The sequence below is a fragment of the Salvelinus alpinus genome, chromosome 2 (assembly GCF_045679555.1).
Source record: "Salvelinus alpinus chromosome 2, SLU_Salpinus.1, whole genome shotgun sequence".
Taxonomy (NCBI): Eukaryota; Metazoa; Chordata; class Actinopteri; order Salmoniformes; family Salmonidae; genus Salvelinus; species Salvelinus alpinus.
The window spans coordinates 121,294,672-121,321,966 of NC_092087.1; the positions used below are offsets into that span (position 1 = coordinate 121,294,672).

The 27,295-nt window shown below is 42.6% G+C and overlaps 1 protein-coding gene across 3 annotated transcripts; it reads left to right on the forward strand.

Annotated features, from left to right (window-relative positions):
• The first annotated feature begins 180 nt into the window (after positions 1 to 180).
• LOC139568523 (phosphoinositide 3-kinase regulatory subunit 5-like) lies at positions 181 to 27,037 on the forward strand. 3 transcript variants are annotated; one of them, XM_071390402.1, is made up of 20 exons: positions 181 to 225; positions 487 to 600; positions 2,062 to 2,144; positions 11,340 to 11,452; positions 12,332 to 12,447; positions 12,701 to 12,769; positions 12,852 to 12,990; positions 16,920 to 16,989; positions 18,977 to 19,151; positions 19,343 to 19,511; positions 19,623 to 19,691; positions 19,887 to 20,758; positions 22,469 to 22,594; positions 22,698 to 22,829; positions 22,977 to 23,070; positions 23,456 to 23,532; positions 23,663 to 23,756; positions 23,915 to 24,000; positions 24,501 to 24,616; positions 24,969 to 27,037. In XM_071390402.1, exons 4-20 carry the CDS (start codon positions 11,353 to 11,355, stop codon positions 25,114 to 25,116), a joined length of 2,652 nt encoding a protein of 883 aa, XP_071246503.1. In that variant the 5' UTR covers positions 181 to 225; positions 487 to 600; positions 2,062 to 2,144; positions 11,340 to 11,352; the 3' UTR covers positions 25,117 to 27,037. The 3 variants fall into 3 exon arrangements, with proteins under 3 accessions (XP_071246503.1, XP_071246504.1, XP_071246502.1); XM_071390403.1 differs by lacking the exon at positions 2,062 to 2,144; XM_071390401.1 differs by lacking the exons at positions 181 to 225; positions 487 to 600 and having other exon boundaries at positions 1,917 to 2,144.
• The last annotated feature ends 258 nt before the right edge of the window (positions 27,038 to 27,295 follow it).

A 27,295-nucleotide genomic window follows, 5' to 3' on the forward strand; every position in this document is an offset into this window, starting at 1 on the left:
GTTATCAAAACGTCACGCCAGGGTAAGCCTACACGAAACACAGCCCTTATTTTAAGTGTTTCTAAAATTTCCTATGGGAAAAATGAGTGAAGGAAAAAGAATTGGAATCATTTCCCTGTTTGACTGCTAGGTTTTATGGGTATTATGATATTACTATGGGGCTCTATATCTTGGGTCATGGGTCACGTGTGTAGGCACAGGTGACCAGGAAGTGGCAATGCACAGGTATGGAGAGCATACATTTGACCGTTTACACATTGGAACGATGATTTCGCATATGGTATGGTTTTTATATTTGATTCGCTGCTAATAAAAGGGCAAGAGACTCAACCAAAGATCCCGTCTGGAAAATGGTTTGTTTGGCACACGTTAATGGACATTTGCTAACACCTATGCTAGAGTGGCTGTCAGAAACGTATAACTAGGTTGCCAGAACAATAATGTCAGCAGCATTTATTTTATTGTGTATTCCATTTATCTCTTCAGATGGCCGTGGAGTGGGAAGTTGATGTTCTGCATTGTTTGTTCAAGCACCTGTAGCACGTTGATTTCCTGAGGCTGTGGAAAGAGCGCCATCTTTAGGGAACAGAATGGAACTTGGTACGTTTGTTCCAAATCATCACCAACAACTTAAAACGTTGAGACAATGTAGTGCTGTTTATCCAACATTGACCAATATTAATCTGGCACCTTTTAGATATTCTGTGCAGTAGTCAAAGAACTAGGGAAGTTTCATGATGACGCACGTGCATGTCCTCACCACCGCTCTAGTCTAATGACTTCGTAACAGGAGGTGGCAGTGTTTCACCACTGTTGTTGCAGGTTGGCTAACTGGGCTGGCTACTGTACTTTGTGGGGTCTATTCAATCGCATTGGCATGATGGCATCTGTAACAGTGGCCTTCACTGGTTGAACCGCAAGTGGAGAACCATCTTTATTATTTAGACTGAGCCTCTTCTCCCAATAACTCAAATGCACATTTAAAGTCAGTTTAAATGATACCATTTTCACCTTTGACCATTCTAGAGCTATTATAGTAATCATAGACTTCAGACTTCCAGAGTAGGGACTATATAAACAAAATATGATGGGAATAAAGTAATCCATCCCAAGCCCAGAATAATACAGGAACTACTCACATTCCCCTTCATTGTGAACCTCATGAATTTACTTTTTATTTACTGCCATTGTTTTTAGCTAATGCCTCGGGTCCTTGTTCCCTCTCAGAGAGAGAGGGGGGAGGGGGGGGGGATTTACCGTAACACATGAAATGCAAATCACAGTCAAAGTGGAATCAGGGGAAGTAGGGAGACCAATAGTCTGCCCTGAGTGAGAAGAAAACAGTTGTCAGAGAAAATGACAGAACTGCTGAATTGGACCTGGAACAGTGGCTATTCCAATGAGCCCAGATCCATTTTTCATTTCAAAATACGCTCGTTGTTATGTAGATATTAACCTTTAGGAAGTCAGTGTAAAACGAAAAGTACTTGTTTTTTCTATTAGTATCCTTTTATTATTCATCACACAATTCAGAGTTCAGTTGTCCTCTGTCATGTGAATCAACTTGAACTTGGACAAACTCTCAGGTGTGTTTTCTCTCAAGCGTATCGGGTAGAGATATGTGAAACCTACCTTTGCAAAGACGGGGCAAAATACTATTGGGATTAGTAATAAATCTGGTCAATCCTATTAAATCAATGACCCAGCCAGTCAAAACTAAAGATTGAAAGATCAAAGTCTAACATTCAAAACAATGAAACACATATTTAGTCATGAAAATAGCAGGGAAACAAACAAACGAGACAAATGACTTCCTTTAGGGAGGCCAACAGACACCCACACTCTGCCTTCCTCATTGTGCTTACATGCACCTCTCTCCTTCACTTCCTGTTTGACACAAGCCTTCTGCGTGTGCAGGGACTATATCTCCACTACTACTACTGCGGCTACTGTGACTGGTGGTAGTCTACAGCTGTTGTTTCTCTGGAGCCATACACAGCATATAGTAAAGGAAGTGGCTCATCTGCGCTCCCCCTCTTCTCTCTTGTGAATGAATGGCAGTGGGATTGGAGTCATTGGACCTGAGGGGCTTTCGCACAAACTAACGGCAAAAGGCTATGGATGTTACTGGACGATAACAGCAGGTAAGCAGTGTGGAGGACTATTGGGCTATCTCCTGAAGGGGATCTGGTGCGTTGTCTGTGGTTGTAAGCCTGCAAGGCTATTGTCTTTTCACAATGTATGAGCATGCTTTTGTGGCACAGTCGATGGCGCGCTGGGCTTCGGGCCAGAAGGTTGAGGGTTAAGGGGGAATTTGGCCCCGACTGGGACTCGAACCCGGGTCCAGCAACTGCCAAGAGGTCCTAACTCACCCGCGGCGTCTAAATTACCGGAGCCTAAATCCAGAATAATGGGCAATAGAAAAGTTTCAGAAATATAACATCTGGACAATTTGTAAAGTACTCAAGTGTCTATGACTCCAGACTCAGACATTCAAAATTATATTATATTCAAATTTAGACGTTTGACCTTGGATATGAGTTAGTATTGTCAGTTGTCTTCATCTGTGGACGATGCCTTATTATTGCAAATCTCTAGTTGCCATTGTGCCCACAACTGCAAACGGAGAAAATACTGGTTCCATACATCTGAGAAGGGAACATTTTGTGTTTGCACTAATCCTGGGAGTAGACTAGCCAATCGAATAAACCTAACCAATGCCCAAGTGTAATATCATTTCCTCAATGCTTGTGTTTCCGAGTTTGTGGCTGGCGGTTGGTCCAGGGGTGTAAGAAAAGGGTATTATGGGGCTCCTGAGTGGCGCAGCGGTCTAAAGCACTGCATCTCAGTGCTAGAGGCGTCACTACAGACCCTGGTTCGATTCCAGGCTGTACCGGCCGTGATTGGGAGTCCTATAGGGCGGCGCGCAATTGACCCAGCGTCATCCATGTTAGAGTTTGGCCGGGGTAGGCCGTCATTGTAAATAAGAATTTGTTCTTAACTGACTTGCCTAGTTAAATAAAATAAATAAATCGTAATAAGGATAGTTAAAGTTCTGGTGATTGGGTATTCTGGTTAGTTGAGGTCGTTATCCATTAAACTGATATCAAGTGATTTTACTTGCAAATTCCACAAATGGATCAATTAAAATGTGACTATCAGAAACGACACCTATAAACCCAACTGGGCTTATTAAACTGTTTATGAGTTTGTGGTAGATGATGTTAAAGTAAGGGCTGTCAAATAATGTCACTGACACACAAGGAAGTAAACTTGCAGACCCCCAGCAAGCAGCATTTTGGTGACTTATTTTTAGACACCCTGTGATTGTACTGTCATTATTCTAATACACAATGAGGAAGTAGATGAATAAGCATGTGTTGGTTGCATGGATACAGTATGCATGCAAACAATTTATATATATATATATATCATTTAGCAGATGCTTTTATCCAAATCAACTCAGTCTAGCATGCATACATTCTTCAAACGAGTGTTCCCGGGAATCGAACCTTCAATCCTGGCATTGCAAACGCTACCAACAAAGCCACAGAGGACCACAGTTATAATACTCTAATACCCCACCTGTCACCTACAGTAGAACTATGTGTTGATTGATGCACCACTTACAGTAATCTGAAGGTATAGAGTGCATTTGCAAAGTATTCAGACCCCTTGACTTTTTCCACATTTTGTTACTTTACAGGCTTATTCTAAAGTTGATTAAATTGTTTTTTTCCCTCATCAATCTCCACACCAATACCCCATAATGACAAAGCAAAAACAGGTTTATAGATTTTTGTGCAAATTTATGAAAAATAAAAAAATGAAAGTATTCAGACCCTTTACTCGGTACTTTGTTGAGTTTTGGCAGCAGTTACAGCCTTGAGTCTTCTTGGGTATGACACTACAAGCTTGGCACACCTGTATTTGGGGAGATTCTCCCATTCTTCTCTGCAGATCCTCTCAAGCTCTGTCAGGTTGGATGGGGAGAGTTGGTGCACAGCTATTTCCAGGTCTCTCCAGAGATGTTCGATCAGGTTCAAGTCCGGGCTCTGGCTGGGCCACTCAAGGACATTCAGAGACTTGTCCCGAAGCCACTCCTGCGTTGTCTTTGCTGTGTGCTTAGGGTCGTTGTCCTGTTAGGTGAACCTTCGCCCCAGTCTGAGGTCCTGAGCACTCTGGAGCAGGTTTTAATCACGGATCTCTCTGTACTTTGCTCCGTTCATCTTTCCTCGATCCTGACTAATGTTCCAGTCTCTGCCGCTGAAAAACATCCCCACTTGCTGCCACCACCATGCTTCATCGTAGAGATGGTGCCAGGTTTCCTTCAGACGTGACGCTTGGCATTCAGGCCAAAGAGTTCAATCTTGGTTTCATCAGACCAGAGAATCTTGTTTCTCAAGGACTGAGAGTCCTTTAGGTGCCTTTTGGCAAACTCGAAGCGCACTGTCATGTGCCTTTTACTGAGGAGTGGCTTCCGTCTGGGCACTCTAACATAAAGGCCTGATTGGTGGAGGGCTGCAGAGAAAGTTGTCCTTTTGGAAAGTTCTCCCATCTCCACAGAGGAACTCTGGAACTCGGTCAGAGTGACCGTCGGGTTCTTGGTCACCTCCCTGACCAAGGCCCTCCTCTCCCGATTGCTGAGTTTGCCTGGTCGGCCAGCTCTAGGAAGAGTCTTGGTGGTTCCAAACTTCTTCCATTTAAGAATGATGGAGGCCATTGTGTTCTTGAGGACCTTCAATGCTGCAGACATTTTGTGGTACCCTTCCCCAGATCTGTGCCTCGACACAATCCTGTTTCAGAGTTCTACCGACAATTCCTTCGACCTCATGGCTTGGTTTTTGCTCTGACTTGCACTGTCAATTGTGGAACCTTTTATATAAACAGGTGTGTGTCTTTCCAAATAATGTCCAATCAATTGAATTTACCACAGGCGGACTCCAATCAAGGTGTAGAAACATCTCAGGAATGATCAATGGTAACTGGATGCACCTGAGCTCAATTTTGAGTCTTATGGCAAAGGGTCTGAATACTTATGTAAATAAAGTATTTCAGTTTTTTTTATTTTATACATTTGCAAAAATGTCAACTGTTTTTGCTTTGTCATTATGGGGTATTATGTGTAGATTGAGAAAAAAATGGCATTTAATACATTTTAGATTAAGGCTGTAACGTAACGGTCTGAATACTTTCCGAGTGCACTGTAGATGGGTAAGTGGAAGTCTGTCAGTCATACATATTTCTACTCCGTGTTTGGCTCAAAGATTAGTCGAAGATTGGGAAATGGCCTCTGCAGTTGGGTGTTGCAGTTTTTCAAAGAATTCTAGTAATATTACACAAGGAACTATTTAATCCATATCCCAATCATCAGCGTGGATTCACTGGTTTATGGCGAAGGCAGAATGAAACAGAATACTTTATTTCATATCTGCAAATGCACTTTCTAACAACCTGCTCTTGATGTACAAGTGTGTTTCCGTTTGAGGTTTCAGTCTATTGTGAGCACTAAGAATATTTATAACCCTAGCAAACTATTAACCAAAGTAATTTCACAGACACTATTACCCAGAGCAACCTAAAGGAGCAACTATGGTTAAGTACCATGCTCAAGGGCACATCGACTGATTTTTCACCTAGTCAGCTCGGGGATTCGAACCATAAACCTTAAGATTACTGGCTCAAAGCTCTTAACCGCTAGGCTACCTGCCTCTCTTCAGCGTGTGATTGGATGTCACCTACCTCCCTATATCTACCTCCAAGCACTAGTGAAAGCGGCAACACTCATTTTTAGCAGACAAGATCGTTTGGTTAGCACTCACATCAAAACGCCACGCAGTATGATTCACACAACCTCTCTTCCTGTTTACCTCTTTACCAGTCTTATCTACCTTATCTATGTTTTCACAGAACCTTCCCACATGATATACACCTCACTCGCCCAGGGGTACGCTCAGGAGGCAAACGTGGAGCGTTGCAGATAGAAATGTAGTAAATAGAGCTGACATGATTCTTTATTCTACATGTCAGAGAGGCATGTTTGTTCTACATATTTTGTCAAACACATTTCTATCGGAATGTCACCTGAACACGCCCCCAGGTCTTCCACATTGCATATACTACATCTACATTGCACATTATACACTAATGATTGGGTTAGAGCAGTCAACATTATACACCTGACTGATTTTCCTGATTTACAAATCATGTGCTCAGCATATTCTAACTGACAGTCTAGCTATAAATGTGGATATATATATATATATATATATATACAACAGTGTGGATGCTTGGTAGCCGTGTCTTATATCAGACCTGGCTCGTCGTCCATAACATCCAGTGCAACAACATCATCATTCAATTCAGACCATATTTGCATAATTGTCCACTCCCTCTAATAATACCTTTACTGGGGACGTGAGGATCAAAGTCTGTGTATAATGACACTGTTGTTCCGACTCCCATCCACCTTGTTGATCTGTTGTCTCTTGTCTAAATGTGTCCTGAATCTGATCATAAAATATGTGTCGGGTGTACACTAAGGACTCTAATGCAGGAGAAAAAAATATTTTTTTGTCAGATAAAAGTGTTCAGTAACTGCAGATGTGGCCGCTTCTATACTTCCACCATGGAGTCTAATGAACTTTACCATCATCGATACCCTGCCACTGCATCCCACTGTACCTGGTTGGGCCTGTACGTGCGAAAGACACCCGCTCGCCGGTAGTTGCATTGAACAAAAGAGGAAGCAATTTACAGCGGAGCGTTATCGTATTATTGTTCAACTTTTGTTATTTCCTAAAACCATAAGAGGCTGGTTCTCATGCAGTTGTCCAGTGGAGAGAAGGAAAGGAGGGTAAGGTGATACAGGGAGGGGGTCTTTAGTGTTTTAAACCCAACAGAGAAAGATTGGATGGGGATATGGGACTATCAATTAAAGTACAATGAGACGAACCCCCCCCCCACCACCACCACCTCCCTGGTCTGTGGGAGTCTATCTGAGAGTCTGATCACACCACAACAATGGACAGGCACCTGCTTCCCTTCCAGAGCTGGGGAGCTATCTTCCTGTTTGGAAGCTGTTGGAAATGTGATCAGGCTGGGCCAGAGGAAAGGAAAGACTTGGGAAGAAGGAAGAGTCTCACACTGTGTCTGAGGGTAGAGCGTTATAGAGGCAGAGAAGAAAGTGGAGGGCTAACCTGGTTGCCAGATCTGTTGCTCGTTGTCATGGCTGTAACACTGTTTTTGAGGGAAGGGTACCATAGAATGACATAGTCATTTAATAGGATCTCTGTGGGGGTTACAGGCAGAGTGGGAAGCTACCCTGGTTGCCAGATCTGCTTGTGCTAACTCTTCTGTTGTTCATTGTATTGGAGAGTTGGCTAAAGTATACACAGATCTGGCAACCCGGCTAGCGGCAAGCTGAAGATCTTGTTACTGTTGACTTGAGGTTACTTGAGTGCCTTCATCATGCCGCAGCTGTGTGCAAGGGTGCTCCACCAGGATTGAGTCACATTCAGACTTGACCTATAAATCTGCTGACAATAAGACGAAATAGTCAGGTTGTGTTCGGTCAGGCTCAATATGACTCACTTGTTGGCCTGATCGTGGCACTCCAATCCAAGTATTTTGGTTTATACCGGGACCCAATTGTTTGTGTTGATCTAGCTGATCCTAATTGATTATTTGGATGAGGTCGGATGTGTCATGCTGCAGACGCTACACTTTTAGGGAAAAAGGGTTCCCAAAGCGTTCTCCGGCTGTCCCCATAGGAGAACCCTTTTTGGATCCAGGTTGAACCCTTTTTGGATCCAGGTAGAACTCTTTTGGGTTCTATGTAGAACCCTCTGTGGAAAGGGTTCTAGATGGAACCCAAAAGGGTTCTACCAGGAACCAAAAAGGGTTCTTCAAAGTCCCATGGGGACAGCCAACAAACAATTTTTGGGTTCTAGATAGCACCCTTTTTTCTAAGAGTGTAGCGTACTCCAAAATTATATGTGATGTGAAGGACAAAGGAGAGACCGGGGACATGGCACCTAGAGACAGACATGTGACTTTTAGTCAGCTTTCCTTATTAACCTCTGTTGCAACAGCTGAAAATGTGGAAGTGACCGTGTTGACGTTTGAGAGGACTTTCATACATCCTCTTATGAAAACCCACAGTTTCATATATTTTCAATAGTTGCCATGTAAACAGAATGATTCAATACCTGAATAGAATTTTGTAGAACAGCCCGTTAATTTATGCTAGTGTTACATTGACAGTGTGGAATCTATCCAACAGTCACTGATGTTTAGAAAATGTTTAACACTTTGTTTGAAGGACTTCATTACACATTCATTATCCATACTTAATGCATTCATACCACTACCTAATCATTTAAATAAGTTAATAACCTACAGTCAGCCATTATATGGCAGTGGATGACTCACTCTGAATATCCTACTGTGTATATGAGATCATAAGAGTTTCTTTATTATACCCAGAGTCAACATCTGACCCTAGGCTGGATACAGCCATCAGAACTTATATGACTTATTAGTTCCTTCCCATTCCACCTGGCCTCTCTCCAACACAGTATAGTTCCACAATGACCGGTGGGTCATTTACCGGTTAGTATCAAACAGTAACTTTCCTACACCTACTGACCGTGCCACTCATAACACATCTTGCCTGGTCCCAGACCTGTTTGCGTTGTCCTGCCAACTCCTATGGTCATTGTCAACTCAAACAATGGCCAGACAGCCCAAACAGATCTCAGACCAGGCTATAACACTTCTGGGGGATACAATACACCTTTAGCGTGGCCGGCGGGGGGCTGAGAACTAGGCTGTATGGAAGTGTTTATGTTTATGTAACTTCTATTGTTATTGTCAGGGTTCACCATATTGTTGTTAACAGTAGTGGTGCTGGACAATCATGGTTGAATTACTCTGACCCCCCTGGCCTTTGGTCACATGCTCTTCCTCTCATGGTTCCTTAGGGGCCTTAAATGGTGGGGGCGCCCCGCCGGTTAGCTTCTGGAGCCGGGGGTAACCCTCGTTTTCCCCATCTGTCTGACTCGCCGCTCTCTGGCCCCGCTGTGTTTGTGTGTCACAGGAGGCTGCTGAGGGAAGGACAGCTCATATTAACGGCCAGAACGGAGCAAATGGAATGACATGGAAACCGTGTGTTTGGTGTATTTGATACCATGCCACTGATTCCGCTCCAGCCATTACCACGAGCCCGTCCTCCTCAATTAAGGTGCCACCAACCTCCTGTGGTATTTGTCTGTTTCTTTGTGTATGTGTGTGTGTGTGCCCCCCCCCCCAGGCCCATCTGTACACAATGACAGTTTCCTGTCCTGCAGTCAATACTGTGAAAAGTCCCCCGCAAGACCTACAAATAGGGAGACTTCTCACCGTGAGCATTTATATCATTGCCTCTCTCAACAGCAGCTGCATGACCCAGTTGAGAAAGCTTGGTTTGGTCTAACCCCTGGCCCCTGTAACATTACTTCAAAAGCCAGGTTTCCAGGACCCAAACGAAGCCTGCTCCTGGATTTCAAATGCTTCAAATGAGGTAGTGCTTGTTTTGACTTAAAGCTGAAACAGAAAAACAGACTCGTATCTCTGTATCGACATGAGGCCCGTGAGGAACACTCATAGATGAGCATCGGTTGGTCAGAATCAGCGTAAGTCCACTCAGTGCAGGTGTCTGGTGGTTTTTCGTTCACCGTAATTTGGTGAGATATTACCGCTAATCACCATGGCGATCACTCCTCTGACCTTTTGTTGTGCATTTGTGTGAGTCATTCATAGGCACAGATTCATATGCAGCGCGGCGCTATCTGGCACACATTATCACTCACATGTGGGTTATAGGGGATTTCTCTGTCTCGATGGGGAGTTTTTGAGCCTGTTATTGGATACAAACACTTGTAGTTGGTGGGAGGGATTGAAGTGTCTTGTCTTATGGAAGAAAGTTTGTTTTCACTCAATAAAGGACGCTGCACTGTCCACTTTGGAAACCCCAACCCTGGGCTCTAACCCATGGTAAAGTTCCCCAGTGGGGCAAGAAAGGACAATACGTAGTGCGGCTGCTGCCGAGGACAGTACCATTGGATATGTCCCCATATTGGAATCTTAGAATGTGTACAGTCAATTCATACACTCCTAGCCTGGTCCCAGATCTGTTTGTGCTCTTGCCAACTCCTACTGCTCTTATTGTCAGGATAAAGGTATGACAATGAGTGATACGAAGTTAGCATGATGGCACAAATAGATTGGCACTCGGGCTAATACAATAGCTGCTTCTATTGTGAATGTCCAGTATCCTACATTACTGTAGCTGGTCAACAACACACCAATGACTTTGACAGTCATTTTTACAGGCCTTTCTTGAGACATCTGCAGATTGTGTCATGACCAAAAAACGTCTGGCTGTTGATCAATGTGCGGTCAACACACTCATACAGTAGGTTACTGTACTTACCACTGTACGTTATCAAGTGGTGAGGTAGTCACATGTCACTGATGTTACTTGAAGAATGTTGTGAAAAACAATTAGACATTTTAGTTCAATTACATAATTATTAACAAATTATTACCAGTTATTATAGTAATAGACAGAAAATGAATCAGCCTCCAGTAGTTTTGAGGGTAATGTAAATAATGTACATTTATTAATGCGACTGTTATTGGATCTTATTACGTTGATGCAGAGACTGGATTACAGAAACATGAAACTCCTGTGATTGAGAGTGAAATTGCCTGTTATAAAACAACACCCTCATCCTGTCATGCATAACAGGAGATTCAACACAATTATAACAGGACTGAAACAAAGCCCAACCATAGAGCCTAACACCTGGGTCGAAACAGGCGCGACACAGAAACATTTTTTAGCCGAAAAATTTGATTTTCTAATATACCAGTTCATGTTCTCTGTTTCAAAACATGTTCAAATCGTTTGGTTTCTACTGAACATGCCCCTGTTGTGCATCCTATAATCAGGAAGTCCCATAACCTATTGTCTCTATATGATTCCCAGGAACACAGATGAGGGCGATGCCTATGAAGGGCCATAGAAATGTAATAAACTATAAGAAGGGCAGGAAGAGAAGATAGAATAACAGTTTGTTTATCTCTCCATCCCCCTGAAATTCCCTCCTGTCCTGTGGCTTTTCCACGGAACTCATGAGGGCATTTTCATATGTCCCCTGCGTTGTATACCAAGATGCAAAACTGGACCTCTGTTTACTTCCTTGATCTGATGACAGTCTAATATGCTTTCACGGAAAGGGAGGGATGAATGGAGAGAGGCGTGATGTTAATCTTATCCCTCTCTTCTACTCCAGGTCGTGAGAAGACATGCAGCACACGTCGTGTACTGAGGACCGGATCCAGCATGCTCTGGACCGATGTCTGGATGGGCTCAGACCCAGCCCCACGGCACCACAACCCTGGAACGGTAAGCCTCATCTGGGCTGAGCAGGGTCGGACATGGGCGGGTGTATTTCATCTCTTCATTGGCGACCTTAGTATTCATTCTCAGGGAATTTGATTCCCAGTGTATTTCACTTGACATACAGTGCTTTATTTCTTAAGAAAGGCATAATATGGTTGTTCACATGATATGGAAAGCAGGCCTGTTCAGTGTCACTGTTGCATGTAATTCATGTCATAGTATTGATCCAAACCGTAGGAACACTTTCTAAGTGTGGTGTTACAGAAAGTCGACATGATATCAAATCGTATGAGACGTTTCACATTTCAAGTGTCCAGCAACACGTTAACACCTCCACTGGAAGATCGTCATCCGTCAAACCACACTGACAGTAAATTGTTGTTCTTTCTCAACTTCTGAGCACCACAACTGTTCGTTGTGACAGGTATACCTGAAGCCCAGTAGGCCTAGTGAGCCTGTTGTTGTTGAAAACTGTCAGCGAAGTGTTATTACGCGCTAGAGGAAGTATCAACGTTGACACTATGGCTGTGGCGGAAGTGGTGCGCGCACACACACACACACACACACACACACACACAGAGAGACCGTGGTGGCATGGACCGCAGTGTGCCTGGAAGTATGATGAGGTAGTGTGAGGGGGTAGGATTGGTTAGTGTAGCAGAGCGTAGCAGCACCGACTGTGTCAGATATCATACACCTACACCCTGTGGTTTTATACATCACATTTTCAGGAGGTACTTTGTTGCCACATACGGTGTTGAAATTATGTTATTAATTTGTTCGAAGTACGCCGTGTACCCTTCAGGGAAGCTGCGTGTTCTATATTCATAACATGTTGCACAATGTGGCCTCTGATGTGACGTGTGTGTGTGTGTGTTTCAGTCCTGATGTGCTCAGCGGGCCAGTCGATGAACCGCTGGAGTCTGGAGGAATTGGTGAAGAGAGACCCAGAGAACTTCCTCATCCTCCTGCAGCAGATCCTCAGGAAGACCCGAGAGGTGAGGGGTCACAGGTCATTACTGAAAGGGCAGAGGCATACATAACTCCTCTACACAGGATGCTGCTATGACCTATATTCTTATGGTCACATGTCATGATGACCCCTTGCCTCTACAGAATGTAGATGGGATTTTAGTCTGATCTACAGTATGTGATTAGGAGCAGTATGGCACCTTGTGGTGGGAATTGAGAACTGAACATATGAGGTGTGGACATGTGAATGAACTTTTGGGTCTCTGTATGTGTGTGCAGGTCCAGGATCAGTGTCAGTATGAGCTTGTGGCTCCCCTCGCTATCATGTTCTCCTCCACTCTGTTACAGGTAATCAATCAATCAATCAATAAACCAAACACGAGAACCCCAACCTTAGTTACCTGTAACTAGGTTTGTTTTCTGGTTGCAGACCCCCTTCTGTCCCCCTGCCACGGAGCTGCTGGAGGAGGCCTGTGAGGTGTTTGGCTGTTTCCTGACTTGGCCAGAGCCTTACTGCAGCGTGTGTAAAGGACTGCTCTCCACCTTACACCAGGAACTCAAGGCCCCAGGTAAACATGGAAAGATGTGGGCTACTCTAGGTTTTAATAACTATCCATGCTTCAATGGGGGTTTTGAACTATTCATTTACTTCATTGACGATCATGATGTGGACTGTGAATTAATATGAGGTCAAAAACAGACATGTGTAAGACAGCCTTCCTTTTATGTGAGGCGACAAGTGCTTGGTCGACTTCTTCTCCCTCAATTTTCCGAGCCGTAGTTGCTCAGGCGTGTAATCATTACGCCGATTCTGTTGCAAAACGTTTTGCAAGAAACTGTTTACTCCAAACACAGAAAACGCAAACAAGAGTTTCTATTGGACAAATTCAGGTGGGTCCCTCCCCGTTTCGTTCAGTTTGCTTTGGTTAATTACGTTTGATTCTTAAACGGTGAACAGTTTCCGTAATGAATGCACCCCATGTCATGTACTGTGACGCAGTCACCCATGATCAGTGACTGCCCCCTAGTGACTCAAACAGATAAAACAGTAAGATGAAACGCACAAACACAGGCCCTTCAGAAAGTATTCACACCCCTTGACTTTTTCCACATTTTGTTGTGTTAGTCTGAATTTAAAATGGCTCAAATGGAGATTTATTTCATCACTGGCCTACACACAATACCCCATATCGTCAAAGTGGAATTATGTTCTTAGAAATTGTACTAATTAATAAAAAATGAAAAGCTGAAATGTCTTGAGTAAATAAGTATTCAACCCCTTATTTATGGCAAGCCTAAATAAGTCCCATAGTAAGTTACATGGACAACATTGTTGTTACGCCACCTACTTGACAGAGTGGAAAAAAAGGAAGCCTGTACAGAATATAAATATTCAAAATCATACATCCTGTTTGCAACAAGGCACTAAAGTAATACTGCAAAAATATGGCAAAGCAATTCACTTTTTGTCATGAATATATATTGTTATGTTTGGGGCACATCCAATACAACACATTACCTGGGTTGGGGAGTAACGGATTACATGTAATGGATTACAAAAAAACGATAACTGTAATCTGTTACGTTACCAGCAAAAATATTGTAATCAGAGTACAGATTACTTTTGAAAAACTAGATGGTTACTTCAAGGATTACTTTTAAATTCAGAAAGGATGTTTGCAGAAAGAAATATTTGACACTTCTGTGTTTTTCAATGACATTCAAATCAGCATTGAAAAAAGGGGCACATTTTAAGTTTGTTCCACCTGAGGGAGTCTGACCAGAAATCAGTGATGAGACACCAAATGTGTTTGATGGATCGTGGGAAAAGAGCAGGAATAGGCTTTTGTAGGCCACAGTCCAAGCAGTGTCTTCCAATGGTGCGACTGCTGTCGGCATCCAAAGATGATCCAACTTGAATAAACGCTTGGCGGTAAGGATGACAGCAGTGGGGTAGTCTACAGGGATATCATTTATTATTGATATCTACATACAGTTGATGTCGGAAGTTTACATACACCTTAGCTAAATACATTTCAACTTTTTCCACAATTCCTGACATTTAATCCTAGTAAAAAATCACTGTTTTAGGTCAGTTAGGATCACCACTTTATTTTAAGAATGTGAAATGTCAGAATAATTGTAGAGAGAATGATTTATTTCAGATTTGATTTGTTTCATCACATTCCCAGTGGGTCAGAAGTTCACATACACTCAATTAGTATTTGGTAGCATTGCCTTTAAATTGTTTAACTTGGGTCAAACGTTTTGGTTAGCCTTCCACAAGCTTCCCACAGTAAGTTGGGTGAATTTTATCAGAAGCTTCTAAAGCCATGACATTTAGCCATTTGCGCCATACGGATTGTGGTTGCTGTGGATGACTGTTCACAACTCTAAATGTGTATTTGAACCCAATAATGGTTGAATACAAGAAGTTTAAACTTCCTATCAATCATTGTTTTTGAAACCAGTGGACAGCCAGTGAAAAATGCGCTCCTGCAGCTGCATAGTGCAGATCCAAGTCTATGGAACAAAAGTGGGGCTTTTATTGTGCAATCTAATTAATGCTGATAAAAATAAATCCATAGGCCTAATGGACACATGCTCAAACTTGCACACTTTTGAAAGACTTAAAGGGGCAGTCTGTAGTTGCTATATCCATTTTTCGACTTATAAATTATATATAAAACTTTGGACACACCTACTCATTCAAGGGTTTTTCTTATTTTTATTATTTTCTACATTGTAGAATAATACTGAAGGCATCAAAACTATGAAATAACACATAAGGAATCATGTAGTAACCAAAAAAGTGTTAAACAAAATATATTTTTGAATCTTCAAAATAGCCACCCTTTGCCTTGATGACAGCTTTGCACTCTTGGCAAAGCATGCCATTCCATGAGCGCAACATTTATTTTTCAACTCGAATCAATGAGTCCTCCATGACTACAAAATCATTAACAACAGACTAGGGCTTGCTAATAAGTCTTTAGTTTTGGGGTCATGCTCAGCTCAAACTATTTGGCTAATCTATACTTCCATATTTCTCTGCGACAGAGCCTGGACTCGAACCAGGATCTCTAGTGGCACAGCCTTAGACTACTGTGCCACTCGGGAGGCCTAGCTATGTAAACTTTAACATTGATTTATCCTGCAATAGATGTTGTTCAATTGGTAACATACATTTTTGTCTTCTAATGTCTCTTACGGGGAAAGTAATCTAAAAGTAATGGAATGTAATCAAATGAAGTTGCTAAGTTTGGATAATACATACGTTACGTTACTGATTACAATTTTGGACAGGTAACTGTAACGGATTACATTTAGAAAGTAATCTACCCAACCCTGCACATTACTGAGTACCAGTCTCCATATTTTCAAGCATAGTGGTGGCTGCATCATGTTGTGGGTATGCTTGTAATCGTTAAGGACTGGGGAGTTTTTTAGGATAAAAAATTAACAGAATGGAGCTAAGAACAGGCAAAATCCTAGAGGAAAACATGGTACAGTCTGCTTTCCACCAGACACTGGGAGATTAATTCACCTTTCAGCAGGACAATAACCTTAAACACAAGGTCAAATCTACACTGGAGTTGCTTACCAAGAACACAGTGAATGTGGCTGAGTTACAGTTATGACTTAAGTCTACTTGAAAATCTATGGCAAGTCCTGAAAATGGTTGTCTAGCAATGATCAACAACCAATTTGATAGAGCTTGAAGAATTTTGTGAAGAATAATGGGCAAATGTTGCATAATCCAGGTGTGGAAAGCTCTTAGAGACTTACCCAGAAAGACTTACAGCTGTTATTGCTGCCAAAGGTGCTTCTACAAGTATTGACTCGGGTGTGAATACTTATGTAAATTAGATATTTCTGTATTTCAATTTCAATACATTTGCAAAAACAATATGTTATAACTATCATTATGAGGTATTGTGTGTAACATGGGTGAGTTGTGTTTTTATTTTTATTTTTATTTATTTTTACAATTCAGATCAATTTTGAATTTGGCTGTAACACCGCTATATGTGGAATGAGTCAAGGGGTATGAATACTTGAAGGCACTGTAGATATAACATAATCGTATGAACTTGATCACCTCAAAATGTTCAAGTTAGGTGAGTTAATAGTCAAGTTAGGTAAACCTGTCTGCGCAAACATGTGCCATTGATAATGGAGAAGTGCTTTACGGTTCTGTGGTAGCCTGTTCTTTGAAAGCGGATGTGTGATATTTCAATTCACCAAAGGAAAAAAAGCAGAACTATAACAACCTGTCAACTACAGGGAAGAGGATAATGACAGATAAGATAAAGAATACCACTGAAATCGGAGAAAGTCGCGTCAGGTACAGGCCAATGAATGAATGAGCTTGCAGTGGTGTGAATGGGGATCACTATTTTGTGATGTTGTGAGATGAAAATATATAATTGTGTGCAATACAATACTTTCGTGTGCCAAGAACAGTCAACTTATTCAGCGTGTGTTCATTTCACAGGCATTTCCTATCACAGACTGGTGAGAGAAGAGCAAGGCCTGGCCACCTCAAAACATCGCTCAAAAACAATGTAGGTTGTCAACAGTTTAACTGTTATATTTTACTACATATTATTATGAATGATTGTACAATTTTGTCATGCACATGTAAACCACACGTCTGGAACTCCACTTCAGTTATTGGTTCTCAACACCCCTTCCCTGCCCAATATATCACTACTTCCTTTTCACTCTCGTGTTGGTTTTTCTTCTGTTAGCGTTCCCCTTGTTCTGTTTCTGTGTAACTGCATGTGTATCTACAGTTTAGGAAGTTTACATACACTTAGGTTGGAGTCATTAAAACTCATTTTTCAACCACTCCACAAATTTCTTGTTAACAAACTATAATTTTGGCAAGTCGGTTAGGACATCTACTTTGTGCATGACACAAGTAATTTTTCCAACAATTGTTTGCAAACAGATTATTTCACATATAATTCACTGTATCACATTGACTGTGCCTTTAAACAGCTTGGAAAATTCCAGTAAAGGATGTCATGGCTTTAGAAGCTTCTGATAGGCTAATTGACATCATTTTAGTCAATTGGAGGTGTACCTGTGGATGGGTTTCAAGGCCTACCTTCAAACTCAGTGCCTATTTGCTTGACATCATGGGAAAATCAAAAGAAATCAGCCAAGACCTCAGAAAAAAAATTGTAGACCTCCACAAGTCTGGTTCATCCGTAGGAGCAATTTCCAAATGCCTGAAGGTACCACGTTCATCTGTACAAACAATAGTACGCAAGTATAAACACCATGGGAGCACGCACCCGTCATACCACTCAGGAAGGAGATGCGTTCTGTGTCCTAGAGATGAACGTACTTTGGTGCGAAAAGTGCAAATCAATCACAGAACAACAGCAAAGGACCTTGTGAAGATGCTGGAGGAAACAGGTGCAAAAGTATCTATATCCACAGTAAAACGAGTCCTATATCGACATAACCTAAAAGGCCGCTCAGCAAGGAAGAAGCCACTGCTCCAAAACCGCCATAAAAAAAGCCAGACTATGGTTTGCAACTGCACATGGGGACAAAGATCGTACGTTTTGGAGAAATGTCCTCTGGTCTGATGAAACAAAAATAGAACTGTTTGGCCATAATGACCATCGTTATGTTTGGAGGAAAAAGGGGGAGGCTTACAAGCAGAAGAACACCATCCCAACCGTGAAGCACGGGGGTGGCAGCATCATGTTGTGGGGGTGCTTTGCTACAGGAGGGACTGGTGCACTTTACAAACTAGATGGCATTATAAGGAAGGAAAATTATGTGGCTATATTGAAGCAACATCTCAAGACATCAGTCAGGAAGTTAAAGCTTGTTCGCAAGTGGGTCTTCCAAATGGACAATGACCCCAAGCATACTTCCAAAGTTGTGGCAAAATGGCTCAAGGACAACAAAGTCAAGGTATTGGAGTGGCCATCACAAAGCCCTGACCTCATTCCTATGGAAAATGTGTGGGCAGAACTGAAAAAGTGTGTGCGAGCAAGGAGGCCTACAAACCTGACTCAGTTACGCCAGCTTTATCAGGAGGAATGGGCCAAAATGCACCCAACTTATTGTGGGAAGCTTGTGGAAGGCTACCTGAAACGTTTGACACAAGTTAAACAATTTAAAGGCAATGCTACCAAATACTAATTGAGTGTATGTGAACTTCTGACCCACTGGGAATGTGATGAAAGAAAGAAATAAATACAAATTCTCTCTACTATTATTCTGACATTTCAAATTCTTAAAATAAAGTGGTGATCCTAACTGACCTAAAACAGGGAATTTTTACTAGGATTAAATGTCAGGAATTGTGAAAAACTGAGTTTAAATGTATTTGGCTGAGGTGAATGTAAACTTCAGACTTCAACTATATATACACGTCTTTGTATGTGTGCCGAGAGACAAAGGCATTTGTATCTTCCTGTTCTACAATTCATGTAACAAGGAATAATAATATTGACTCGTTTTTAGAGTGCAGACCTCCATCTGGGTTTTCCACCATGTCAACCCCATGTCGTCTCATCCCTATAGGACGGTTCTGTTGATGAACCCTAGTGAGGTGCCTCCTGAGTTCCTGTCTGTAGCAGACCAACTGAGTAGTATCCAACGGTCCCAGAGAGAGACATACATCACCCTGGTCAAACATGCCTACCAGGCTACCCTGGGCACAAAGTACCCCCTGGCCAGCATCCACAAAGCCCTGCAGGTACTGGACAACGCAATATACCACTGGAACGCTGTACAGATACCGATAGAAATAGTGATTTTTAGCTAAGATTTTGTTAGTCTCGATGGCTGTGTAATCTGTTAGTTTTCCATCATAGTCAAAATCAATGTTTAGTAGTTTGTTAGTACCCGTCTTCTGTACAGTAACACAACATGACTGTCTCTCCACAGGTCAAGAGTCTAGAGGAGCTGGCGGAGATCTTCTCCATGGTAACCGACGTCCTGGAGACGGCCGCTGCCATGGACGACCCGGCGAAAGGCCGTGATCATGTGACCCAGGGCCTGGAGGAGCTGAGGGAGAGGATGGGCGTCCCAGCGTCCAATGGCAGGAAGTCTGACGGTGAGAGGGCGGAGCCTAACCAGTGTATTGATTTGTCAAAATGAGGCTAATGAGAAATATTTCCATACAATATGTGTAAATGTTGTTTTGTTGTATTTACTCTGTTTTTAGGAATGCTGCAAACTCTACCACTGCCCACAGCCAAGTGCTACATGTTTCACTGGGACAAGGACAACTTTGGTAAAGGACTTTGGTCTTCACTCTCTCATGAAATGGCTTGTCATGGGATCCCCCTCTGGTTCCTCTCTAGGTTTCTCCTACCTAGGTTAACTTTCCTTTCTGTTTGATGGTTTCGACTTGGATTGTGATAAATACATTTGTAGACGGTGCTTTACAGTACATGCAACTGATAGACTGTGTCCTTGTGATTTTCAGATATCCTCAACACCATCCTGGAGAACGAGCATGACCTAACCGGCTTCCAGACCTCCAGTGGTCAGGGTGACGGCGAAGATGAGGAGGAGGAGGAGGAAGGGGCAGAGTTCGACCTGGAAGAGGGAGAGGAAGGAGAGGAGGAGTTTGTCTCCGCCATGTCTATGTACAACTGCTGCAGCATGGACCACCGAGCCTCTACCTTCTCCACCGTCTCCTCCCTCTCCACTGCCTCTAAAGACTCCATGTACTCCACCTTGTCCTTGGCCTCCGGATCCTACGCCCCCTCCGTTCTCTCAGTCACTTCCGGCATCGACAGCGACTTCTACGAAGACCCCGAGGACGCCACCTCCAGCCCCTCCCCGTTGGAACGGAGCCCATCGTCCGGCAAGTCAACCAAAGCTTCGGCCCGTCTGAGCCAGCACTTCTCCCGTTTCTTCAAGACAAAGACGCAGTCCCTGACCAGAGCCAAGAGCCTCGGCAGCCCAGATGCTAAGGACTTGGTCGCGGTTCGTTCAAAGCGCTCCAACTCCCTCCCGCAGCAGGTGCACCTACGCAGCCCAGACTCCTTGTTCCAGACCCCCTGTACCTCCCAGGCCCTCAAGCACGTGTGCTTCCGCCGGAGGCCCATCCTGAGCAGTGACGAGGAGGGTGACAGTAATGCCACCACCCTGAGGGTGGTAGTGTTCGGGGCCGACCACGTGGCGGGCAAGGTGGCGAGGGCCTATAGTAACCTACGCCAGAGAGAGAACGCTTGCCCGAGCCTCAGCAGAGCCTTCCGGCTGCAGTTCTTCTTTGTGCCCGTGAAGAGGGACGGTGTTGTGAGGTGCCCTAGCCCCGGAGGGAAGTCGGCTAGCCCACGGAGAGGAAGTACAGTGAGTACAACTGTATAGTATAGTGGCTCTTTTTAAGTGGCCCTATCAGATTTTTACAATTTTTAACATTTTATTTAACCTTTTATTTAACCAGGAAGGGCTCATTGAGATTTGAAATCTATTTTTCAAGAGCGTCCTGGTCAAGATAGGCAGCACCAAGTCATTACACAATTACAGACAGACAACATGAAAAACCACAAGTAATCTAATAAAAACCAAAGAATTCACAAGAGTGTAACAAAATCATAAAACAGCAAATTAAAAACATTAACAGATCAGGGAATCAGCCTCAAAATCCTTCGTCAGTGATTTAAAAACACCAATCGGGACAAGTTCTTCCAGCATAAAAGTATTTTGTAAGGCGTTCCAAGCCCGATGGCGCAGAGTACATAAAAGCCCTTTTACCAAATTCTGTTCAGACAGTTGGAACAGTTAGCAGGATAAAGTCCTGCGAACGAAGAGAGTACCCACCACATTTCTGAACAATAAAAATGCCCAAATAAAATGGTAGTAAACCCAAAATGGCTTTGTAAATAAAAGTATACCAGTGACTGAGCCTACGAGTGACTAGAGAAGGCCAGCCAACCCTGGAATATAAAGTGCAGTGGTGCGTAAGGGTTTTGCAGTTTAAAATAAATCTCAATGCGCCATGTTAAAGTGTGTCAATTGATCTCAAACACTGAGCGGAAGCATATATAAATTATCCCCATAGTCTAGTAAAGGCATACATGTAGCTGATACTAGCCTCCTTCTGGCTTCAAAAGAAAAACAGGCCTTATTCCTAAAATAAAATCCCAACTTCAGCTTAAATTTTTCTGTAACTTGTTGAATATGCAATTTAAGAGAGGCTGTCGTCAATTAAAATTCTAAGATATTTATGAGATTACAGTCTCAATCTCATTGCCCTGACAGGTAGTAATAGGTGAAAGGTTCAGAGATCTATATCTTGCTTTAGAAAACACCATTAGTTTAGTTTTGTCAGTATTGAGGATAAGCTTCAATTGACAGGTATGACAGGTAAGGTATGTTGAACAGTATATGAAACAGTTTGCAAGTTCTGGAAAGCTTTTGTGAGAGACGAGGCACAACAAATAACAGTATCATCAGCATAAAAGCGAAGTTGTACATTTTTGTCTAAATTATTTATATAAATAGTGAATAAGAGGGGACCAAGTACAGAGCCCTGGGGCACACCATTACAGACAGACAATTTAACAGACATGAGCCTATCAACTTGAGTGCACTATCAGACAGATAGTTAGCAAACCATGCAACTGCATTCTCCGAAAGACCTACACTTGACAATCTCTGCCTCAGTATAGCATGATCAATTGTATCAAAAGCCTTAGAGAGATCAATAAAAAGTGAGACGCAGTGCTGTTTTTTGTCAAGGGCTTCAGTGATATCATTAATTAGGTTAATAGTATAGTGGTGAACTTCAATTCACTTCCTGATGAGGTTGACCCAAACTATGTTACAGTTTCTGGTGCACCATAAGAAACATAATCTCTAATGCTTAACCTCAATTCTAGATAATGGGTTGATAGCTGTTTAGGAGACCGTTTCCCTCAGGACCGAGTTTGGCAAACCCTGCGATAGAGCAGCGGAATTAAATTCAGGATGAGTCGTCAGGCAATGTTTCTGTGGCCATGCAATACTATTACTACTCTGCAGCTAAAATGAAGAGAGACTGACGTATTGTTCTTTTAGGAGCTGAACAATCTGGCCACAGAAGACAGCACTAACGACATAGCCCGTTTTATTGGTATGCTGGACCCCTGGTACGAACGCAACACCTTGAGCCTGCTCAGTCTACCGGCCAACGTGGTGTGTCAGGTAAGACCACATTTTGTGTGACATATCAAATGATGAATAGGATTGAAAAATTGATGTGTTGTCTCACACACACACAGTCAATGCTGTTTACTGTGTCTTGCAGCAAACCTCTAAGATAGAGTCAGAGTTGTATGATAGTTCCTATGAGGATCGTCTGCCCATCCTGGCTGACCTGGTGCTGTACTACTGTCGCCATGCCGCCAAGCCTGCACTGATGCAGCTCTACCAAGCTGAGGTGAGGCCTGGATTCTCTTTCCTGTCCTTTTTCTCTCTCTCTCTGTCTCTCTCTTTCTCTCTCACACACACACACTGCACATCTCCTATACTCAACCTTCATGTTATAAATGTGTGTGTTGAGTGTTTGATGTCCTTGGGGTTGTAGATGACGTTAGCTGGAGGCGAGAGGAGGACAGAGGTTTTCATTCACTCCCTAGAGCTGGGCCACACCGCGGGTACACGAGCCATCAAGGCTATGGGTACGTACATCTGCCTCAGGCCCGTCTCCTAGCAACCAGCCCATAATAAACAACAGGCAGGTATGATTTTCCAAACAGAAAATATGCGTCTTGACTTCAGCCGGGAGTCCGAGGTCTGGATGGATTATGGCTATGGGAACATCTGCTGTTTCAATCTATGATTCAGAAACTCAGTTTGTCTCGTTCCTCCATGTCGTTTTTCTTCTATGTTACATTACTGAATCTCTTCCACCGCTTTTTGCTTATTAAAAAACGAAGTGACACTAAATGTATAAATCATCATTCTTCGTATTCATCGTCAATGATTGATTATTCATCTTCATCATCATGTTTAACTCTATGGCTGTATCCTAATAGGAAAGCTCTGTGTTTGTCCTTTTTGTAGGTGCCGCGAGCAAGAGGTTTGGGATCGATGGCGACCGGGAGGCAGTCCCTCTGATGTTAGAGGTGGTTTACAACAGGGTAAAGATGGTGTTCAGCAGCTGTTCATCCTTCTAGAAACATACTGACCGTGTCAACTGCATAATGAATCGGCATTATCTGATGCATTTCTGATGTATCTCTCTCTCTGTCCTTCTTTTTCCTCTCTCAGGTGGTCATCAGTGGGAGAAGTCAATGGATGCAGAAAGACAAAGTTTGCACCTCCATCAACCTGACCAAAGCCTGCAAGAATCCAGAGGAACTAGGTGATATAACTACAGCAATATAATGTTCTGGGTTCATTCATGAGTTGGACATTTTTGGGCTCACGCATGTTAGAGAGCAACCAAATCAGTTAGGTTTGAAAGTTTGTTTCATTAACGCAGACATCATGTTTTGATCCCTTCCTTCCCCCACGGTTTAGATTCAAAGATGGAGTGCTTGCAGTTGACAATGACAGAAGTACTGAAAAGGCAAAACTCAAACAAATCTAAGAAGGGCTACAATCAGGTGAGCAGGATGTTGTCAGAGCGAGTCGGTGTGACTTGCGGTTAGACAGCGTACATCAACAACTTTACATAAACCACGGTGCTCTATAAGGACTCCATAAATGGAGCAACATCTCTCGTATCCCGAGAACGAGCTTCTTTCTAGATCAACCCGATAAGAAACCCAATGTACACTTTCACAGACACGTCTCAGTTTCTACCTTAACAGAGCACGACTTTCACTTGACCCTTTTCCTGTTCACTTGATCTTACGTTAATATGACACACTGCATCCTGTAGCTCAGGCAAATATAGCATCAATGCCACTAATAATTATTTTCTATATGTGGTTAGGGCTGGTTTCCCAGACACAGATTAAGCCTAGTCCTGAACACTTTCACTGGAGATTATCCTTTGATCATGTTTTTGATCCAGGACTGCTTAGTCTGTATCTGGAAAAGCGACCCTTGGAGTCCCAAAATATACTTGTTATGCTTCTAATGGTCAGTTTCTACTTGACAGCAACTGAGTATTACTGAGGTGAAGGTGGACAAGGTGCAGGTCAGTGGGACTGGTAACACCACCTTCGCTGTGTGTCTGGACCAGGATGAGAAGAAGATCTTCCAGGGTGTCACCAGGTACAGGCATACACACACACACACACACACACAGTCAGTCTTGTACAACTAACCTTGTGGGGACACACAATTCAGTCCCATTCAAAATCCTATTCTCCCTAACCCCTAAACCTAACCTGTACCCTAAACCTAACCCTAGCTCCTAATCCTAAAACTAAACCTAATCCTATCCCTATCCCTAACCCCCCTAGAAATAACATTTGACCTTTTGTTCACAGTTGGTCACATTTTTGTTTGTTTTACTATTCTTAGTTAAACACATCCACACAGTCTCCACAAGTAAAGTTAAACATGTCCACACACACATACACTCTGACCACAGTGTCTCGTTCCCTCCCTCCTTCTCTCCCAGGTGTGAAGTATCTGTATGCTACAAGCCTGACAGCTCTACAGACTGGAGGTTAGGCCAGGGCCTGTCCTCCCAGATCCAGCCTCTCCACCCCACCTTCTGCTCCCTCCTCTGCTTGCCCATAGCCACCTTCAGTGGGGCACAGCCCTGACAGGGGAATACCAGCCTTAAAAATATCTATACTTTAATGTATTTCTGACACTTTTTAGACAGCTGGTAACAGAGGGGGAGTAAGTGGAGATGAAAAGCCTTGAGTCTGTGGACCAGACTAAAATGAATGGAAGAGACTCTTTTTGGAGCCAAGGGACAGTATGGCTGCTGGATGGTTCAGCGAACCACCCTCCTGTGATGACTAACATTGCCTGAGACCTACAGACGTCCGTTGGGCTAACAGTCTTGTGACATTCAGGAGACCCAGGTTCAATAACCAGTTGCTAAAATGGACACTATGGATTATGTAAATGATGTACATTTGTATACTATATATTTCTTCCCTCAAAATAACGTCATCATTACACTGTAGCTACACGGGCATTGGCGCAAGGTATTTGGAAGCACTGAAGTCCTCTCTTCCTGCACTGCAATGAGCAACGGTTTCTTGAAATGGGACATTTCTGAAATATCACAGTGACTTCTTCTTTAGACCAGCAGGGGAGTCTATTGTGTTCACTTTCCCACACTAGAGTAACTTATGTCAGGATAATGATAGGATAATGAAGGATAATGAGGGAGGAAAAGCAGCCTTTTCTCAGGACTCCACAGACTCATCCAATAGCAATGATGTTAAATGTTGTTTTTACATTTGAATGTATATATTTGACATTGTATTAAATAATCCTATTTTGACATTCCATTGTTCATAATATAAGATGTATCATACTAAGTAGCATCCTGTCATGTTTATTTGACACTGTATTTGACATAAGATATATATTTTTGGTTTAGCTGATACTGATGACCGCAGGGACGCAGAAAGAACATAGATATTCCAGGGTAGATTGACATGGTGTCATAGACCAGTCTATGGTGCTACTGAATATACTCATCCAGTCTTTTTGTTAATCAGTTGTCTAATTTATTGTTGTCTACAGCTTTGCACAGAAAATATATAGCACAATATCAAAATATCAATCATATAGCAGAATAGAATGCACAGTCAAATTGCTTAAAGGGTGAGGTTGGTATTTTAGAAATATTTGTGTTAAACATGGGTAGGGCTCTGGGTTTATCCTGACTGTGACCTAACCAGTTTTTCTATGATGTCAGGAAAACACCACAGATTAATACATTACACATGTACACCGAGTACAAAACAGTAAGAACACATTCCTAATATTGAGTTACACCCTCTTTCGCCCTCGCAACAGCCTCAGTTCGTCGTGGCATGGACTCTACAAGGTGTCGAAAGCCCTTCCACAGGGACGCTGGCCCATGTTGACGCCAATGCTTCCCACAGTTGTGTCAAGTTGGCTGAATGTGTTTTGGGTGGTGGACCATTCTTGATACACACTGGAAACTGTTGTGTGAAACCCAGTAGCGTTTCAGTTCTTGAAACATGCAAACCGGCACCTTCTATCTTACCCTGTTCAAAGGCTCTTAAATACTTTGTCTTACCCATCGCCTGAATGGCACACACACACAAAAAAATCCTTCTTTAACCTGACTCCTTAAGTGACATCAATAAGTGATCATAGCTTTCACCTGGATTCAAATCAAATCTAACTTTATTTGTCACATGCGCCGAATACAACAAGTGTAAACCTTACCGTGAAATGCTTACTTACAAGCCCTTAACCAACAGTGCAGTCTACAGTATGTCATGGAAAAAGCAGGTATTCCTAATGTTTTGTACATTCAGTGTATATTGCTATATAGTTAACTTCAATAAACAGAAATGAAAGGTACTGTACATGTAACAACATATCACAAAATAGTGTTGTCTGGCACTTCTGTTCTCTCCATATGGTACCAATTTTTATGTTAGTCTTTATTTTGTGTCTTATCAATGTTCTATAAATTGTTTGTATAATATGAGAAATCCTACAAGAAATAAATAATGAAAAAAGATAAAATGATCGCCTACATTTTTTAAACTTGTTTCTCTGGGTGTCTTTGAAGATAGGGTAAGTAACAGTAGGCTGACTTAAACAGAATATCAACTGTGTTGAAAATCGTTTCAAAGATGAGAAACCTCAACTAGCACAACATACAAGTAAGTATATGTTGTAAGCCTATTTGATAGGATTTAGCCAATCTAGATCGCCAGGGAAACATTTGAGACATCGTATTGGTTGAATAAATCCTCGGTGGGCGTTGTCATACTGTATTAG